At 40.8% G+C, this 16324-nt stretch overlaps 1 protein-coding gene across 1 annotated transcript in view; it reads left to right on the top strand.

Annotated features, from left to right (window-relative positions):
- The first annotated feature begins 4247 nt into the window (after window positions 1–4247).
- The window catches only part of clcn5b (chloride channel, voltage-sensitive 5b), a 35425-nt gene continuing 23348 nt past the window's right edge, over window positions 4248–16324 (top strand). Inside the window, exons 1-2 of the mRNA XM_071537390.1 lie at window positions 4248–4386; window positions 4494–4643. Coding sequence (XP_071393491.1) covers window positions 4332–4386; window positions 4494–4643 — 205 coding nt within the window. The 5' untranslated portion in view covers window positions 4248–4331. The remainder of the gene's footprint in view (window positions 4387–4493; window positions 4644–16324) is intronic.

Genomic DNA, 16324 nt, shown 5'->3' with positions numbered 1-16324 from the left:
TCGGAGCGACTCCTTTTAGTGTTGGTGTTAATTTCCCCGAGGGCAGGGGTTCTTAAAATGTGCTGTCAAGCTCCGAGAGCAAGAGTCGTTAAAAACATGCTGATGTTCCTGTCATGTGGCGACTGATCTGCAGGGGGTCAGCGACCCTTTTAAGGCCCCAAACCACAGATTAAGTAACAATAATTGTATCCCGTAGCTCAAGATACAGTTTGTCCATTACTCTGATATGTAGAAGAGGGGACTTTTAATTGCTTGGGACTTGACTTGATACATGAAGAGAAGACTTGAGACTTCACTTGACTTTGGGTTCTGGTGACTTGGGACTCGACTCTGACTTGTACTCTGATGACTTGAAAAGGTTTCTAAAGTCTTGACTTGAGATCTTGTGTTTGTGTAAATGACTCAGATTGAAAGTGATGAGATTTGCTCCAGCAGACGACTGAATTTAAATTCTGTTTTCTGAATTTGTATGGAATGATTGAATTTATTGAAGTTGAAACTGATTATAGAAATCAAACTCATGATGCTCTTACCAAGTTTGTATCCTATTAAAACCATATTGCATTGAAAAGTCCTAGATATTTAGTTTTCTTTAAGATATTAAATTGATACTGGACTCTTGATTTGTTCTGACTTGACTTGCTGTTCTACATTTAGACTTGAGACTTGACATTAATGACATGGACTTGACTTGGTAATCTACATTTAGACTTGAAACTGACTTGGGACTCGAGAAAAAACAAATCAGTGCCCGTTCCCAAGCATCTGAGAATGATTGATCTGTGACACCAAATGTTGATTATATTTCCCGTTTTCATGTTATTTTACTTGATTAATTATTGGATGGGAGCCCAGGACACTTCAAATCTGCATTATTCCACAAGAAACTGGCATTTTTCATGAATATCAAAAACACAATAAGACAGTTTCTGTACATATTTTTCACATCCCATCCTAAAACCATTTCACACACCCCCGGGGAGTGACTGTGTTTTGTTAGGACGATAACACATGTGGATCTTTCAACAGAGTGGTACTTTTAACAGGGTCCGGAGCTCGTTTTAGAGCTGCAGCAGTTAAACAGAAAGTCATTTATAAAATCAGATGGAGCGATCAGTCAGTTCAGCAGGCTGGGAAATGTTCAGAGTCGTGTCGGGGGGGGGGGATGATAAAGAAAACAGCTGTCGTAAAAGTGAAGAATCTGCGTTTTAGAGGAGTGAGGGAGCGCATTCTTCAGCCTGACCCAGATCTGAGAGAACAGAGAGCTGGGAATGTAAGGAGAGACGGGAAGAGAGAGGGATGGGAGACCAAACACGGGGGCGTGAGGAAGAGAAGAGCAAGAACAAGAACAAGGAGAAGAGTTGACCCAGATCTAAGAACAGAGAGATAGGAGTGTAAGGAGAAATGGACAGAGAGAGAGAGAGAGAGAGAAAGAAAGAAAGAAAGCAAGAGAGTGTGAAAAATGTGCAAGAGAGTGAGACATGAGGGTGTGGGAAAAAAAAGGATGGAGAGATTGTCCAAGAGGAGGACCAGAGGGCTAGGAAGGAAGGAAGGAAGGAAGGAAGGGTGAAAGAAAGAAAGAAATTGATGAATGAGTGAATGAATGAACAATCACCCAAGTATCACCCGCTCATGGGAGGTAAGGTCGACAAATATTTATGTTAGGAGGAGAGAGAGGGGGGGGAAGAAAGAAAGCAAGAGTAAAAAAGGTGCGAGAGAAACATGAGGGTGTGAAAAAAAAAGGGTAGAGAGATTGTCCAAAAGGAGGACCAGAGGGCTAGCAAGGAAGGAAGGAAGGAAGGAAGGACGAAAGAAAGAAAGAAAGAAAGAAAGAAAGAAAGATAGAAAGAAATTGATGAATGAATGATCACCCAAGTATCACCTGCTCATGGGAGGTAAGGTCAACAAATATTTATGTTAGGAGGAGAGAGAGAGAGAGAGAGAGAGAGAGAGAGAGAAAGAGAGATGAATGGGAGGGAGGTGTGCAGAGAGAGGGATGACAGAAGGGGAAGTCGGGAGGAAGAGGAGGAAGAGGAGGAAAAGAGGCGGCTAATTAATCAAAGTGACAGACATAAACCACGATCCTCTAATCACACACACACACACACACACACTGTAAACCTGGTGGTCCTCTCTCTCTCTTTCACCCCCCCCCCCTTTTCACACTGTGCCCTTGTTAATGTCCACATCACACCACAAGGTGTCGCTCTTTATCCATTTCAACTGTGAATCTGGTTCTACTCAACTTTCTGCAAATCAACAATCTTCAAACTTGGAGGGTTTCTATTTTCTTTAAAGGTGCAGCATGTGTAGCATTTATAAACATCAGTATATCGTTATCAAATTAATTGTGATTCCTTGGTATAATTACTGTAAACAAATGAGACCATGATGGAGACGATTGGTCGCCTCTGTCTCACACCAGCGGTCTTGTTGGACTGTGTTTCTCAAAGTGAAGACTACATTTCCCATAAACCCTGTTGCTAGAGGATCTTTGCTTCTTTGGTCAAAGGTTTTGTCTGTGTCTTTCCTAAAGAGGATAAACATGCTGCAAGTGATTTCTCCATCTTCCTTTCCCTCCTTCCACCATCTGCTGCCAGAAACTCTTTCAGCTTTAGCTCCGTTTGCTCTGGAAGAACAGAAACCTCTTCCTGTTTTGTGCCGTAAAGCGATCCAGCAGATTTCCCTCCAGATCCACCAGGTGGAGAAACAATGGAGGATGCAGAGTAGAGGCTGATGGAGGTTGATCATCTTCCTTACAATAGCCTCCTTAGCTTACAGTCAGTATACTAATGTCTCAAAGCTAATGTAGTAATGATTTATTGATGCTGACATGCTACACATAGCACCTTTAAGATTTACCTTTAACAACAGCTTCAACAGACTGTGCAGAATAATTTATGCAACAAAAAGCAGCTTTTTTGGACTATGCAACTGTATGAATGTGAAACAGGTTGTTGCTGAATATACAGTATATTCAGAGTATCACACGGCCAAATCTTTTACATTATAAACTGATGACTACACTGCAGTGTAAATGGACAGAAAAGTTGATCTCTATAATAGAGGATGGCCGATAAATCGAGCTGCTCCACTGACCCAATTGGAGAGATTACCGTAGCTCATGACTCGACTGATTTTCCTGGCATGGAAAAACGCATCCTGCCGTTCAGCTGCGTCAATGCAGCTATACAGACCGGAGGTTAAGTGACTTTGCCTTTAAAATAAAACTGTAACGCTTGCCGCTTTAGAAAAGGAGAATTATTAGCTATTATGGTACACAGAACAAAAAAAGTGGCACATATAATAATACTCATCGGACTTTTATATTAGATATGGAACGAAGCTAAGACTGTAAAATGAACGCAAAAAAATGTAGTTTTGTTAAAGATTATTTCCGTCAATACTGGTTTTTATTTTGAAAGTTCTGACCGGAAGTCTCATTTTTATTCCGGCTAGCTTGACAGTGGTCTGACGTCCGCAGAATAACTGGCAACTTTACAACACAAAAACAACGCGCAGAGTGGATTACTTTGCGCTATTTACTTATTGTATGTGTCCAAACAGTAGTAATTTATATTATGGCAGGCTTTAGAATAGCTCCTGGGTTTTAAAAACCGTCGTTTTCGGAGGGAGAATGACGCAGGATTTCCAAGGAGCAGTCGATGTGGAGTGAAGTTTACATTGGCTACTGTTGACATAAGCAGCCTACAGTAAGACGACGGTGAGGCAAATCCAAGTCACAAGATAAGACTTCTGCAGTGCTCAGCTAACGCCTGGACGGCTGCTTTTTCAGAGGTAACGTCGGGCCTTATTTCCTTCTTTCTCTGTGAATTGTTTTTTATATATTACTCGGTTGAACGCCAATACCGCCGTCGTAGCTTAACCAACGGTTATTTTGTGAGTTTGTTTGACAGGTATCGTCTTGCTCGCACAAGAATAATAGCTAACGACTCAAGCTAGGCTAATAATCAGCTTTCAACGGCTGCAATACGCTACCTACCTTGAAGTAGTAGTAGGTTTTCATCTGGTGTGGGTGGCTTCAGCGGTTACAGTGGAGGCACTATATTAATAGCAGTTCTGCAGAATAAGAGCGGAACTAGTTGCTAAACTTCCCTGTAACTGGAGTTGAGCTGTCATTACTGTCTGAGGAGTTAACGTTAGAGCTTGTTTTGGTGACTGGACCAGCTGCGGTCGGGTCTGTCCGCCGGGAGGCTGTTTCACAAGAGCCCGCTGTCATTTACCAGAAAGTATTTTCATCAATACAGGGGGAGACAACTAGTCTTTCCCTTTAGTCGCTGTTGCTGAAGCCACACTACCCTTTGGCGACAATGTTTAAATATTGGACGAGCTTGTATCGGAAATACACGTCCGAAATTAGCAGAGGTAACGTTACAATAAAACCGGTGCTCAACTCCAGCCAGCTCAACCTGCTGTAGAGGTAAATCCAGATGCTGCTTCACAAAATGATTCCCCTTTTATTTTGCAAACAGGATTCAGAAGGATGGACAACTCCGGATACTGCACGGGGAGTTTCGACGGCCTTCATCACCCCAGTGATGATGATGATGATGAGATGGTGGACATTGCTGGAGCCACACTGGACTTCTCCACCACGGACGACGTCCCTCCCCTCAGCTCAGGTAAGCCAGCTGCTACCAGGTGTTTTGGGGTTCCAGTTCACTTAGCATGAGTTCAGTAAGTGGATTTGCTTAATTCAAATATTGTGGTGGAAAAAAAAACTTTTGGGATGAGCAGGTTGTCTTATCCAACCTGTGCAAACGAGTGAGTATGAATGCTGTAACGTTATGAAAACAATTTAGAAGGATCATTCTACTGAAATGTCACAGAAAAACTATCCCAGTGGCTATAGGAATAGTGTAGGAACAGTATAGTGACACCATAGGAGATAAAAAAAACAAAACAACATATAATTGCCTTTAAGGTCATTGTAGCCTCACTATTGAGTAGCACAGACGCACTGTAAGTCCCTATAGGAATATTATAGGCATTTTCCTTTCGTTGCGCTACATTTGCATATTAAAAAAAGCATGAAAAGGCTGTCTGCAGGTTTACAGAATGTCTGCAGGTCCTTAAAAAGTCAGATAAAGTCCTAAGTTACCTAAATGTAAGGTGTAAAAAAGTATTACAATGTATTAAATCCAGTCATTAGAGGTATTATTTTTTTTCACCATGCAATGACAGGTTTCTTTAAGCTGCATGTCCACTCTTAGGTTAATAGAGAACAGGATTAGGGGTTCAATATGCATTGTATCTGTTTTGCTAACCACAATTGGACTTCATATCCATAAACAACTAATTACCTGTTGTCATTTATAGTTTCAGAACTTTCAATCAGAAGTAGGCTGGTGGTTATGGCAGCTTTGTTTCTTAATTTTGTTTTTTAAATTCGTCTTAAATTCAATTCCAGGTAGCATTAAAAAGGTCTTTAAAAAGTCTTAAAATTGGCTTTGTGACAACCTGCAGATACCCTGCTTGAATGGAAGGATTTGACCTCAACCCTGCAACCCTTTTCCTTCCTCTGATAATTGTTTTAGCCATTAATAATCAACAATAGAGCTACATAAACCCCCAAGGGTCCAGTGTGTCTATATATTTGTTGTTTCTAATGAAAAAGGCCTTCTCCAGGCTAGGCGTTTGTGGCTTAATTGCTAAATATAGAAATGGAGCAGGGAGTAGGAAATGATGGATTGCTGGATTGCTGGAAATTGAGTTCATTCAGCCTGTAGTTGCTTAGTTGTTGATCCCAGCTGTTCAGCATTAAGCTTCTCAAAGGATTCTGCGTGCAGCGTTTTTGTGATGGACACGCACCGTTTTCACTGATGTAGCCTACGTTGTGATTTACATGCAAGTGGAACAATTTACATTAATGGCAGAGAGGAAGGTGTGATAACATGTGAGAGGAGTTGAATTTCAGAGTCCAATGTGTGTCCGTTAGTTGTCAGAGGTAGCTGTCTACTGATAAGGTGTATCTTTACTATTGCAGGGTTCATTGTGTGTGTGTGTGTGTGTGTGTGTGTGTGTGTGTATGTGTGTCACATGCTTCCAATGAATTGCTTGCAGTCACACATCTTTGAATCATCAGTTACTCCTCTCTCTCTCTCTCTCTCTCTCTCTCTCTCTCTCTCTCTCTCTCTCTCTCTCTCTCTCTCTCTCTCTCTTTCTTTCTTTCTTTCTTTCTTTCTTTCTTTCTTTCTTTCTTTCTTTTTCTCTCTTTCTCTCTCTCTCTCTCTCTCTCTTTCACTCTCTTTCTCTCTCAGTCACACACACACACTGGGGGAACATACTGTATCAAACTGATTTAAAGTATTTTGGCATGACCTGACATCAAATCAGTTACTACACTGCGACATAAAAACAACCATTAAAGTGAGTAATAGCATTAGAGAGTAGCATTTGTACGAGTAGCCTGGTAAGTTCCTCTTATGTGACATCTGTACCGGAGCTGCCCGGTTACTGCTGATGTCATCGTGATGTCACAGTGACGCTCTTGTCAGATGTCAAACTCCTAATGGCAGGAGTTTTCAGTACATTAAAAACACTGGTGAAAATGATTTGCAGTCCCCAGAGAAGAGCCGTGTCTGACCAGTTTGTGCTTATGTCATCATGATGTCACTGTAATGCATCTTTTGTTATTCCAGTGAACTGCTGGACTTACTGTATATACAGACTTATAAAATTATGTACTTATGTCACTATGTGAGTTGTGACACTTCTCCCGGCACCAATTCCTGCATATTTGTTGTACTTGGTGAATTAAAGGGGCATTAAAGGGGAATGCAACTCACTTTAAGAATTCACATATGTTATTTCTGTGCCCCAGGACAGTTCAGTCAGTGTTTGCGAACTTGCACCGCTCTTTCCTAGAGCTAGAAATCAGAGAGAGAAACCCTAGTTTATATTCTAGCATTGCTGACAGGTATGAACCAGAATTTAAACCTCATTTGGGTGCAGGAACTCACTCAAAAATCGTATAGGTCAACAAAGTCAGTGCCCCATTCAGCCTTTGTTTTGAAAGCCAGGAAGCCAGAGTTCCTGGCAAAGTAACCGTTGAGTCACTGATATTGATCAACAAACCTACTGACCCCCTGTAGATATATTATGGTCATTTTGTGCTATGTGGCAATAAGAATCTTACTTATTGCCCCCTTAAGAGTTTCTGATTGCTTATTCTAAATAGGAAGTCTTTGCTTTGGCCTGAATGAAAAGAGCACAGTCTATCAGTTGATTAAAAGAACATTATGAAACTGTCTTTTATCACTGCACTGCCTGGTTACTGCTGATATTGTCTTAATGTAATTTTGATGCGTCTCTCTTCCCTCATCTAAACAGAAAGAGACCTCCACCAAGGCCTAATACAACAACAACAGAACATTTTTCCATTAGGTTTAAGCTTTTTCGGTGTCCTTAAAACATCACAAAAGTCTAAATGATTTCTTAAATGGAAGAGCTGTGTCAAATGCTACCAATAACCCTGGCCCGGATACTCCTGATGTCACTAGTCTAACCAAGACATATCTGCCTTGGTTCCTGATAAGACATTACCATACTTCCACTGCATTAAAAGCGGATTGAATAAGATTTCAATTGCAAAGGAAAGAGCAGTGTCTGATGCTGCCCAGTCATTATGACATCACTAAACTGCATCCTCTATCCTAATATGATTAAAACAACATCTCTGCCAAAACATAATAGAATTACCTCCAGGTCGATTCAGTACATTAAAAAATATGACTAAAAATGATTTGGATTTCCTAGAATGGAGCGCTGTCAGATGTTAATATGAGCTGCCTGGTTACTAGTGATGTCACTGTGACGTCATCACCCTGATTTTCGTCTTCTGCACTAGTCTAAACAGAGAGATAAGACTCTGCCAGGAGGGAGAGCGTCTGGCGAGGGGATTTTTCTCTCAACGGATATTGCTGCTGTCGAGTGAAAACCGTTTATTTCCACTGTGTCAGCTTTTCAGGAATAAAGAAACGCAGCCTTGTCTTTTTAAAAAATTTACAACCATGTATTTTTGAAATTACACAGTGGGTTTTGAAAGGAAATCAGAAGCCCGAGGGTCATGCAATTTTTTTTCATCCCACAAAACACTGTGTAATGCTCAGTAAAAACACAAGAATCAGCACAACTGGAGGTACGAGGTTTCCACCTGACAATAGCTCTATGCTTCTTGGCCCTAGACTGATTAGATAGTTGTGTGTAAGCCTCAAGGGAAATCAGCAGTTGTTCAGTTGTAGTTTTACCTTCCACCCTTGCAGAGTCCACCTTTCAGATTATGAATAAAAGCACAAAACCTCTGCAGTGGTTATCTGTGATGGCAGATGTTGCTTAACTCAAAAAGCTAATTTTCCTACATGAGGTCAATGTGCATATAACTAAAATTTAGACGGGAAAATACACTTAAACTTGTGACAAGAGTTGGCAACCTTTTGTGACCATTTAGATGAATAGACTCTTAGCCTGCAATTTATTTCCTGCCTTTTTAGCATTTCAACTCGTACTTCCTCCCTTTCTTTTCCTCTGTGGGGGGGTGGGGGTGGAAAGTGTTGTCGGGTCTCCTAACTGCTTATTAACCATGGTCAACCACCATGGTCAACCATGAACAAATGGAGAGTTTACAGAAGTTGCCAAGTTACCATTCACAAGAGCCATTGTTTTACTGCAGCTGTAATCGTTTCAACTTGTATAACCTGTTGCCTGGGGATGCGGCAGCCTAATGCTTAGAGAGGAGAGTTTCTGCCTGGAGGGTTGCTGGTTCAAATACATGAAGCGTGAACAAGACTCGCTGATCCCTCCATCAGCATCTACTGTACCAACAAAGTGCTGTTGAGCAAGGCACATAACCCCCAGCTGCTCCAATGGCAGTGCTCACTTGCCAGTAATGTAAAATGCAACATAGGCAGCCAATTTGGCCGAAAATAATTATAAACATTACACATTTTTTATACTTTTTATTCCTTATAAAGGAAGGTTGAAGGTGCCACGTGTAGTATTTTGTGTTTATCAAAATGTAGACCACATTCTTCTTAAAATCCATTGCTTCCTGATGCAAAGAGCAAGTTTCTACTTGAAGGAGAAGGATAAGAATCGACATCAGCCCTTGATAACAGCAAATATGCATTCAGACAAGGTAGAATATGCAGGTAGAATAGTGGAACTGGAATAAAGTTGTGCATTAACTTGCAAAGCAAAAAGTGATTCCTGCCATAAAGCAATCCAGCAGATTTCCTGGTAAATCCAGTGGCACATAATGAGAGCGTAGAGGCTGCCAATCTTTTTAATGATGGTCTCATTTGTTTACAGTAGTTATTCTGATGTCTCAAAATGAATTTGGTGATATTTTATTGATGCTAAGATGCTACACGCAGCTCCTTTTAAGCTATCCATGTTGATTCACCCCATCGTTAATATTGCCCAACTCATTTTCTGAAAATATTTGTATTAGCCAACATGTACAAGTGTTGGCTGTTGACACCACTTGATCCCTCCGCTCTACAGTCAAAATGAAACCGAGAGTGACTGATAATTATCTGCAGAACTGGCCGTTGAAACAAGTCCTAGTTGTACATGCATCTTGTTTCAGGAACTGGCTTTCTGCAGAACAAGCTGTGGAACATGCAGCACTATATGGCCCATAACTCATTCTATTTAATGCATGAAGACCAGCAGATGGAAGTCTACTAGGGCAGAAATGTTGTCTTTTTGTATGAAGTAAAATGTGTTTTAGAATATAGTCTAGGTTCTATGCTTTCTTGTAATTGGATACCACTTAACCCATGAGCTGAAGTCATGATTGAAATCAGCATTGTCTTTTAAATCACTTCTTAAAGCTCACTTTATAAACTTGCTTTTATGTAATGATCTTTTATTAATATCTCTTGATCTCCCTTTTTTTACGAGTTGCTTTTATGTTTCCTGGTTTGCTTATACTGCTCTTTACTTTTTATTGCTGAGTTTCTTTTTTGTTTATCTCCTCCTTTGGAACGTGTTTTATGACTGTGGTTTGGAAAGTGCTATACAAATGAAGATTACTGTTGTTGTTATAGTTGCAATCATTCTTACTGTTGTCGGTGTTGTTTATATTACTGTTAGACTCTCTTTAGCCTGGCTGTTGCACCTTAACTGGTGACAGCAGGATGTAATGATTGACCAGCAGTGAGTCACATAGTGTTGGGCACAGTCTGACTCTGTGGAGGATTGTTTTATACGGCCCTGTTTACTTCACGAGGTCATGTGTGGCGATTGTGTGAAACAGGAAACAGAGGAGGAAAGGATGAAAGGGGGAGGTGAGAAAATAGAAAAAGAGATGATTGAATGGACAAATGTATAAAGAGAAGGGCATGACTCGAGCATGAATGAATCACAAAAGCCGATGAAAAGAGACATTTTTCAGCACTAGAAAGGTCAATGGATTTGTTGGGGGTCAACGAGAAGGCCAACAAGCTGTGAATTGAAAGGGACAAATACAGTTATATCTGCTATTTCCTTGTGTGATTTTGAAAATCTTACAACGCTGGTTTGTGCAGAAATTGGGTTTAGGAAAAATCATGGAGAGACATTTTGAAAGCTGCGATATTTCATCTGTAAAATTCATCATAACAGCCATCCATTGACTGCAACTTGACCTTTCTAGCAATAAAAATCGTACTTTTTTTCCAGCTGATTAAGAGACTCAAACTGGCAACCCTGTGGCCATAGTCCTGCTCACCTAACCTTTTGTCTATTGTCGCCCTCAAAGTGTGACTCAAACAAAGAATGAGTCATAGATACCGATTTAAAGGAGCCCTGAAACTAGTCATTGTTTTAATTATATATTCAGCCTGTGTGGTTTTGTTTCAGATAAAGCAAGTTGCATTAGCCCATTGTTATTGAGATCGATGGTGAGGCTGGAAATTACTGGGTGAGAGGCTGTGGGCGAAGTGTCAGCCTACCCAGCAAGCATTTCACAGACGGCAGGGTGTGCAGGACTTGACCAACTGAATTCAGCATTGGTTAAAAGTCATCAAAACAGATTTGGAAACCGTTTTGAACTGGTATCAGAAAGATACTCAGGTCTCGACTTCACAAAACGAGTACGGATGTCGACTTTTCAACGTTTCAACTTTTCAACTTTTCATCGATTCGATGTCAAAATGTTTACTGGGTAAGTGTAGGTGCAGTGCCAGTGGTGCTCACTTTAGTTTTATAGCACAAAGGACAGTTACATCACATCCTGCATATTAGTAACACACAGCAACTTTTATCTCATGGACATCAAAGTTAATCTAATGTACTGTAGAAAGGCACATTCCTTCTTTATCCAATTTCCTCTGACTCTTTATTACCCAATAAATACAATTTAAAACGAGGGCTTGGCAAAGTAATGGCAATCGCCGACTCTTGGTCTGCTCTACATGTTCCGGAGATGCTTGGGTTGTGATCGTCAAGCCTCACCGGGGTCACACAGCCAGTTCCCATGGCAACCAGACGTCAGCGGGTCAAGGTTCAACCCCTCACCGTCTCCTCCTGGCAGGAACTGAGAAAGTGATGACGGGGACAGTGTCTGTGTGTGTGTGTGTGTGTGTGTGTGTGTGTTTCTGTCGTGTGTGTGTGTGTGTGTGTGCAAATCGTTCCACAATAGATAACATACTGTAGAACTGGCAGACGGCCCGGCAGTCATATGACGGAGGAAGCGTGTCCCAAGTTTCCAGAGTTTTCCATAAGGTCTTAAGGACGGTACACTGAGATCTGTTCATGTTCTGTGGAAATGTAAGATTATAGCCAGTTCTGTCCCCCCCTGGACCCACACACACACACACACACACACACACACACTAACACACGCAGAGTGAGTGCTGAGCTCAGCAGGCCTCCTCTCTCTGATGACATCTCTTGCTGGAAACAAGCAGTGTTGTTCCAGGGAATCAACAAACCTACTGAAGTGCTTACACTGGACCACTTTGCATATTGCATATTGAAACCTAGCTGGGGTTAAACTGCCTGAGGTTTAGACAGGCTTCTCATGCAGTCGTTCTTGTGCCGCAGGTTTTACTGCACTTCCATGTTGATGTTTAAGAGACCTGTGAGGTGTCCATTCACTACAGTTTTTTGTGCATTTTGTGGCTGAACAGACAAAGAAAAGAGCACCACCTATAGAAACGTAATCAACAGAAAATCTTCGCTCCTCCCACACTGTTTGATTGACAGGTGAACTCTGGGAAGTGCAGTGCAGAAACACCACAGCAATGACCGCTGGGCAACAAAAATGTCACCAAAATACAAAATAAATTACCACTTAAAATGGTATTTTTTAAATTGTTGCCTTTGAGGACTACCACTAACTGATTTCATTAAGTTTGTTATGACATCCTCAAGGGTAAATTTTTATTGTCTCTGGAAGTCAAATCAAAGTTAAATCAAATCATTCTTTCTTTGTAGAAACACTGTACGCTCTCTGTAACTATCAGACTTTGTCTTTTCACAATTTTTCCAAGAAAACGGAGCCATAGGACAGAAAGTAAGGGGCAGAATAATTGCTGCTGTCTAGGCTTGCCAGTGTCAGCAGTCACCACCAACTGGGGAGAAGTGGTTATTGTAAGGGGAAAGAATTTGACTCTGGTCTAGCTCTATCTCCCCTTAAATACACAGTACTGTATATCTGACAGAAAGTCTACCCCAGCCCTTTTGTCTGAGGGCTAGCAAGGTAACACAGACTCACAGGGTCAAAACAGGGTCAGCGTCAGTTCACTCTCAATTCAAGCAAGTAAAAATGAAGAGTTAGGCTGTATTCCAAAATGCTAAGTATCATTACCTGAAGTGATAACTGATTCAGTATCTCTAAAATATGGAGGACCCAGTCTGTAAAAGTGTTTTCACTGTTTCCACTAAGGACTTAGGTTTCCTGCTATACTTAAAATGTACTTTAGTCTGTTTTAATTGTGTGCAGTCAATGATTTTGTTAGAGTGGGAGCCACTTTTTCCAAATGATAGACATCTCATTTTGGAACGAAATGCTTCAAATATAAACATTATTGTTAGTCGGCTGGTTCTCATGCCAAGAGCTTTTCAACATTTAAAATGTGAAGGGAATGAATTTCCTGAACCGACTGAATTGAAAGTGAATTGACCCCCAACTCATATAGTCCTGCGTATCACACCGGAAGTGCAGCCTTTCTTTCTGACAGCTATCGAGGTCCCACGGGACTCGAGGGGTCAAAAACCTCATGACCTCATCAACACACATGACCTCCTTTTTTTTTACGTAGTATTCCGCCTCAGCCAATCCCATGCTGCCTCCACAGCAGCTCAGCCAAACATAAAAAGCCGGTTCCCACCAGCTGAGCTAATCATCATCCACTTCCCAGACAGATTAGCCAATCGTTAACTCATTTCCCCAGCGTCTCAGCCAATGAGGGGGCGCTCTGTTGAGTCCACTTCCTAGGAGAGTTCAGACGAGGGAAGGGATTTCCAGTTTGAGTTGTAACAGTGTCTGTGGATACTCAGTGGGTGTTTTGGGGCTGGGAGTGAGAGATATGGACTGGGAGTACTGGAGTAAGACGCTGGATGAGGAGGATTTGGTGGAAAATGGTGAGTTTGGGACCGGGAAAGACTGGGAGTGAGGTCACTGCTTAGACTGGGACAGTGTTTACAGTACAGAGACACAGGAGAACTTTGTTTATAGCTTTTTGCTGACTGGTAAAAATGCTGCACTCTTCTCTCCTGCTGTCTTGAATGAGTTGCAGTGAGAGTTTTAAACGTAGCCACTAGACATAGCAGGCTGTTTTAGCCACATGTTTGCGACCGCAGACACAGGTCATGAATGGGAAACCAGTTTTATGCCTTTCTTTAACTTATTCACTGTAGCCACCAATGGTTTTGGTTTTCGTGTGTGTGCATGCACATGCGTATCTGCGTCTGGATTCCTGTAAAATGATTTTGGGTGTGTATTGTGCCGATGCTCTTAACCCTGACACAATGTCATTTACTTATTAAGACCGTTTACAATCCATCAAGCACTGAGTCATGTGGTTAATGTTTCTGTAGTCTAATCATGAGCAGGAGAGAAATAGACATTGATTTGGTGTGTGTGTGTGTGTGTGCACAGCTGCACAAGTCAGTGTATTTGACACAAAGGTCACTAGCAACAGCCACACCACAAATTCCAAAACCAGTTTTATCTCTGTGTATATTGCTGTATTTCCTACTTCATGCATGTTTGGGGTCAGAGTTTTTCTCTATTTTTAGGTGAAAACTTTACAGATAAAGTCAAACTCATATCGTTACTTGTTTGTGTTTTGTTGTCATTGCATTGTTGTCAGTATAGCGCAGTGTGTTTAGGGCTGCAACCAACAATTATTTTCATTATCGATTAATTGATTCATCATTTAGTCTATAAAATGCCAGAATAATGACAAATGGCCATCACAAGTTACCAGAGCCCAAAGTGAAGTCTTAAAATTGTTTCCTTAAGTCTGACCAGCAGCCAAAAAAAAGCCCCCAAAGTATTCATTTTATAATGATATGAAACAGAGAAAAGCAGCAAATTTTAGCATTTGTTAAGCTGTAACAAGGATATGTATGTGTATATATATATATATATATATATATATATGTATGTGTATATATATATATGTATATGTACAATTCATGTACTGATTTGTGTTTGTTTTGCTCAGTGTTTGGGTTATGTCAGCTTTAATGATGCATTTTCTCAAGGCTTTATGGAGCCTGTGTTTTGGCTATAAATAAGAAGGTCCAAAGTTCACTTAAAGTCTGTTGTTTTGTTAATGGGGAAAATCCAACCTAAATTTATATCGACACACACTAAGATTCATATGATCGTAGTCAGTTCTGTGAAGATAAATTATTTTTCAACTTATTCAGTCAGTGCAATCTGAATAAATATTTGATGTGTCTAATCATTGCTCATTGAGAAGAAAACACATTGTGCAAGCGTATTTGAACCTACTTTACAGTGAATGCACAAACTGCCAGGACCACCTGCTCTTTCCATGAAACAGGCTGACCAGCTGGATCCAGGTGAAAGCTACAATCCCTTATTGAGTTTGCCTATTAAATCTATTTAAGTCATGAAAGTGGAGATGGAGATGAAGGAGAGGAGACACTGTAACCCTTAGACATGATTTAAGACATGGATTGGGCTAAAGGATGGAAGGTGGTCTCAATGGGGTTTTTTTTTACACCCAGTGAATCTCAACATGAACAACTTTTTTCCAAAGCTGGACACCAGAGAACCATGGCTCTAAATACCACTAACCACCAGTCAAAAGCTGGTAAATATTGCTGTGGCTCGTTTGTCTTTCTACTCTGGCAGGTAACCAACCATGACTTTGAGGGTCTATTCTAAAAATCAAGTTGGCTGGTTAAACAGTGGAAGTGGCTGGTTGATTTTGAGATTTCCCCCTGCCACTCTGGCTGGTGGGAAAAAAATAATCTTCATTCTCTGAGAGGGAGCTCCTCTATGAAAAATGAATTGGAGACTGACTTTTTTGACGTGAGCTTTTGCGTCTTGACAAGATTTGACAAAACACTATAAAGCCATTTACCACTTAAAATTCATCAGACATCACTTTGAAAATACAGATTATTCTGTTCTCAAAAACCTAACAATTCTGTTAACAAAGGTCTTAAGATGACTCATAACTTCAAATCATAATGTGCTGCTTTCATGCAATTTCCTGCAATTATTTTGTAAGAGTAGGTGTTTTTTTTGTTTTGTTTTGTTTTTTTAAACAAATTGTGGATATCTCATTGTAGAACTTCTCGTTTTTTTACTGTAGTGTTGACAGTACTTTACTACCCATTTTCCTGTAAAGTGACCCTGTGAACTGTAACTGTCTGCTGTGTCATTTCTCCATTCGCTGCCACAGGAATGACTCAAAGATGTGTCTGCAGATGATGCTTTGAAGAGAGTGTTTGTTTCCAGCTTTGGGAGAGATATTCATTGACTGAATTGTCACTGATTACAAGAATAACAGCAGTGAACATCAGTGTTGGGGTGAATTTTGGCTCTGAGCTGGAGCAGTTGGAGTAGCATAAGTGTCATGTAGGTGAAGTACAATGGTGCAGCTAATTGTTTTGTTCCTTTCAGTGCAATCCACTTTGTTATTAGTTGTCCTTCCAGAGTGTTCTGGTTTAGACTGTGGTCTTGTTACATTACAGGCTTCTTTACAGTCAGCTGACTCCTTCCTTGTAACCTATCCAGACGGTGATGCGTTACGTAAGTTGAGCCAGAGTTTTGTAACATAAAGCTTGAATGACTCGACAGGGGAAATGAACACGCTCTGTGATCTCTGAC

The sequence above is a fragment of the Centroberyx affinis genome, unplaced genomic scaffold (assembly GCF_046629955.1).
Source record: "Centroberyx affinis isolate AG114_WGS23_722 - 3 ecotype Tasmania unplaced genomic scaffold, CSIRO-AGI_Caff_v1 ptg003034l_1, whole genome shotgun sequence".
NCBI classification, from domain to species: domain Eukaryota; kingdom Metazoa; phylum Chordata; class Actinopteri; order Beryciformes; family Berycidae; genus Centroberyx; species Centroberyx affinis.
Note: the sequence above shows the minus strand (reverse complement) of the source record. Positions and strands in the feature narration are given on the sequence as shown.